General features: G+C 32.2%; 1 protein-coding gene across 1 annotated transcript; it reads right to left on the bottom strand.

Annotated features, from left to right (window-relative positions):
* Positions 1–457: 457 nt before the first annotated feature.
* LOC109337212 (squamosa promoter-binding-like protein 2) lies at positions 458–3214 on the bottom strand. Its single transcript, XM_019574136.1, has 3 exons — positions 2594–3214; positions 2329–2465; positions 458–1274 (listed from the first exon to the last, which is right to left on the bottom strand). Exons 1-3 carry the CDS (start codon positions 2971–2973, stop codon positions 670–672), a joined length of 1122 nt encoding a protein of 373 aa, XP_019429681.1. The 5' UTR covers positions 2974–3214; the 3' UTR covers positions 458–669.
* Positions 3215–3928: the final 714 nt, after the last annotated feature.

The following is a 3928-nucleotide window of genomic DNA, read 5'->3' as shown; positions in this document are numbered from 1 at the left end:
TAATGAGAAATTTTATTCAGTTTTGACACTCTTTGTTTCTCATTCTTTTTTTTTAAGCTTTCTTTCATATACTTCTTGATTCATCGAGCCTTCTTTTTTTTCATTTCTCTTACCAAAATTTAACAGATGTAATTAAAAAACTCTATGAATAGATTTTAAACTTCATAATTATTACGTTGATATAGACCAAAACATTTCTATCAGCATCCATCTCTAGTTTATGGATTATTTTTTTTAAATAGGCAAACATTATTTCTTTCTCTTAAGGGAGAGGGGAGAAGAAATGCTTTTGAATTCATACACTAAATTTTATGTTCCACTTTAATCCTTAGAATTATTTTGACAGCTTCAATAATAACAATAGCAATCAAAGTACTATGCAATTAGGTAGGAATGTTATAAAAAACAAATTTACTATCAAACTACAAATCCTTCATAAAAGAAAAATAATCTTCTGAACAGTTCAATAACATAGATTTTTGATAAAAAGAAAATTGAAAGATCATAGTTAATACCAAGAAATTCATCTTAGCTTCAACAATATTACAACTTACATTGTCTAAAACTAATGATCTTTATTTTAAGCTTCAACAAGTTTAACTTTATTATTGGACAACACAAAGGCCAAAAATTTCATTAAGTTCCCAAGAAAATACATAACTTGGCTACTTACTCCCAGAAAGAAGGAAACATCATTGAGTCCTCATTTTTCACCAACTCATCATGTCCAATTTGCAGCATCCCATTGCATTGAAGATCGGCTTCGACTGCGTCACGTACAAATACTGGGCTAGTAGGCTTATTCATCACCCTTTCTGTGCATGAGTACTCATCCATAGCATCCAAATTCACAGATCCTGATGATGATTGTATTGGGCAGGTGATGCTAGATTGCACCAAACTCAACTCTGAGCTTTGTGTTTGAAGTGTTGACAGAAGATAGAGAGCACAACTTGATTCAAAAGATTCAAGTTTGCTATCAGAATACGGTTTTCGGCTACCTTTTCGACTTGCTGGTACTGCATTGGCACCATAAGTTTGCTGGTAGATTGGAGTTCTAAGCATTACTTCATTACCATTGTTTGCTTTAAGGCCACTTTCTTGCCAAATAAAAAGTTCATTCCCCTGCTTATGATTGTCATCTCTATATAAAAGTCGGCGACGATCATAACCAGATTCAGCTTCAGTTTCAGTTTTGGCTGTGGTAGGCCACATATTTCTCATAATAGGGTTGGAATATGTCTGAGGACTATCAAATTGCAGGATCCTTGGTCCTAAATTGAGGAAAGGAAAGTCAATGCCAAAGTCTATGTTAATTTGGCACTTGATGGAAGACAAAAAATAATGGCAAGAAATATAAATGTTAGCAGAAATCATTAGCATAGACTGAACCAGCAATTGAACTCCATGGAACTATCTGTGTCTGACAATTTTCATATTTCTCCATGAAATTTCTTCATGTATAAGTCAAGATAGACATTGTTAGAAATTTATAATTTATAATTAATATTTGGGCATCATATATTTTAATATAATTATATTAGTTGTTGGTTTAAGAGTTATAAAATAAGTAATCTAATCTTGAATCCTATTTGTTAAAACATGAGTAATGGTTATAGTCCCCGAATACACCAAATTACAAAAACGTTTTCTTTCTCACCATATGAGAGAAAAAACATGTAGTCCCTTGAGGAACTAAGGAATTTGGATATTTGGTTGAGAAATATCACCATACTAAAATCTTAATGTAACCAAAGAAAGATAAAAAATATGGATCCAAGTATGAATGATGAATCTATATTCTTATTTCCATTAGGTAAGAATCATGAAATTTAAGATCCTTAAAGAATTTGTTAATCATCTATTAAGAGGTTTCTAACAATAATCACTTGCTTTATGATGACATTTAAACCAAATAGCTATATGACCGATTGTAATTTTGGACAATTCAGTTCATCATAAAAACTTGAAATGGGATGCCACACAAACCTTTCTAATTGTACATGAATTTCCATATTCCTCCATGAAGTTCTTGAAGAAGTCTAATTCTAATCTTAGCATAGAATTCAGTTCATCATAAAACATAAAACAAGTTCTAGCATGTTCTAATTCTATTGTCAGTTCTTCATATCAGTCACCAGCTTAAAATTAAAGCTATGATTTATTGTTTCTTTATAATTCCAGATTAAGGGGACTACTTTCTCTTATTAGTTCAATCATAACTTGTGACTGATTCTGTGATTCATGTCGATATTCACAATCGTAAAATTGAGTTAACAGAGAAAAATCATCTTAGTATCTCACTATCTTGGAATGTCACACACAAACCTTTGTAATTGTACAGGAACTTCTCAGCAGCCATGAAAAAAGGCGACGGCTGAGGTTTCCTCCTGCGCCTATTATGACCATCAAGACGTTTCCTGCAACTCCTCTTGACATCATCAAACTCCCCAACTGAATGAAACCTACAATAATCGGCACGGCGCGCCATGTCGAAAACAACCTCAAACTCAACCTCAAACACATAAAATTAAAGAAAAAAACAAAGAATTGAACAAGTTTATACCAACATAATCAAGTTCAAAATCCTTACCTGCTGCATTGCTGGCAAAATCTCTGCTCTTTACCCCTTACCAACACAACAGGGGTTTTCGAGTGTTTTTCGCAGACCCGATGACGCTTATGATACTCTCTGCAATCACTGAGGTTAGACTTGCATCCATCAACCAAGCAAAACAAATTCTGCAATCCATTATTCGACTGCGATTTCTTCGATAACACAGTCTTTGAATCTTTCAGTTCCTTAGGTGTATCTGGAGCCAGGTTTTCCATCAAATTAGAAGCTCCACCAAGACTCAAATCAACTGAATCACCTTCACTCTTCTTCTTATTAATCCCTTTCAATTCAAAGCCACACTTATCAACCTCCAACCTAGATGAATCCCAAGGAAACTCTTCCAAATCCCAATCCATGAACACTACTAATTCTTTCCACAATTGCTTAAGCACTTTCTAAGATTCCAAAACCCAAATCTGCAAAGCTACTCACACAGGAATCGGAACTTATTACACAGTCTCTAATCACCACAAACTGAAGGCTTTGACTTAGGAACATAAAGGGGTTAATGAAACAAAGATATAACATATATGTGAATTGGATTCTCACAGGAATAAAAAAACAAGCTCCTCAATTTTTTTAGTTGAATCAAATCTCGATACAAGGATAAGATTGTTGCTTAATGACCAAGAAATTACGGCTTTGAAGATCTTAGGTTGTATACATGTATCCTACCAGACCCTACTTGTACTGAAACATGATTATTAATCCATGGACCATGAGAGACACAAGGAAAGAAATAAATACAAAAAATATTAATAAATAAGTATATGACAAATAGATGGATAATGGAAGCGATAATTGTATAACGAAAAGACAATAAAAATGAATGTCACATCTAGCAACTTGGCCATTAAAGGAGAGTCTAAAAGAAATGAATCTCAATTCAAGGACAAGGACTTTGTTGTTTTCTATAATGGAAAAATGTAAATGAAAATTTATAATATTTAGTAAAAATTAATTAGTTAAAGAAAATATAAGTCCATGAATAAATAGATATAATACATTAAAATTTTGAGTTAAATATGAGCTGTCAAGTTCATTAATATGTTTTTTTTTCAATTGAGACTATGGCAAAAAGTGTCACTCTATTATAGTGATTGCTGATTGGTCATAAAACACTTGTGACCAAGTAAAACACACAATAACTAATTTTGTGGGACAATAAATATATTTCCTTTATAACTTGGATATATCTGTTGTCTCATTTTTTGTATCACTTCATGTACCATTAATTTTGATTGATTGAAAAAAATTATTTAAGTTAAAATTGTAATTATTAAATACTTTTCTGGTCAATCATACCTCTTA

Source organism: Lupinus angustifolius, unplaced genomic scaffold (assembly GCF_001865875.1).
Source record: "Lupinus angustifolius cultivar Tanjil unplaced genomic scaffold, LupAngTanjil_v1.0 Scaffold_2_272, whole genome shotgun sequence".
NCBI lineage: Eukaryota > Viridiplantae > Streptophyta > Magnoliopsida > Fabales > Fabaceae > Lupinus > Lupinus angustifolius.
This window is presented reverse-complemented; position numbering and strand designations above follow the sequence as displayed.

What these genes read in the sequence shown, in the direction of transcription:
- LOC109337212 (XM_019574136.1), bottom strand. Translation starts at nt 2,973, where the DNA reads ATGGATTGGGATTTGGAAGAGTTTCCTTGGGATTCATCTAGGTTGGAG. An exon ending in TTTTGCCAGCAATGCAGCAG is followed by an intron (nt 2,466 to 2,593) that starts GTAAGGATTTTG and finishes CGATTATTGTAG; the next exon opens with GTTTCATTCAGTTGGGGAGT. An exon ending in GTTCCTGTACAATTACAAAG is followed by an intron (nt 1,275 to 2,328) that starts GTTTGTGTGTGA and finishes TCCTCAATTTAG; the next exon opens with GACCAAGGATCCTGCAATTT.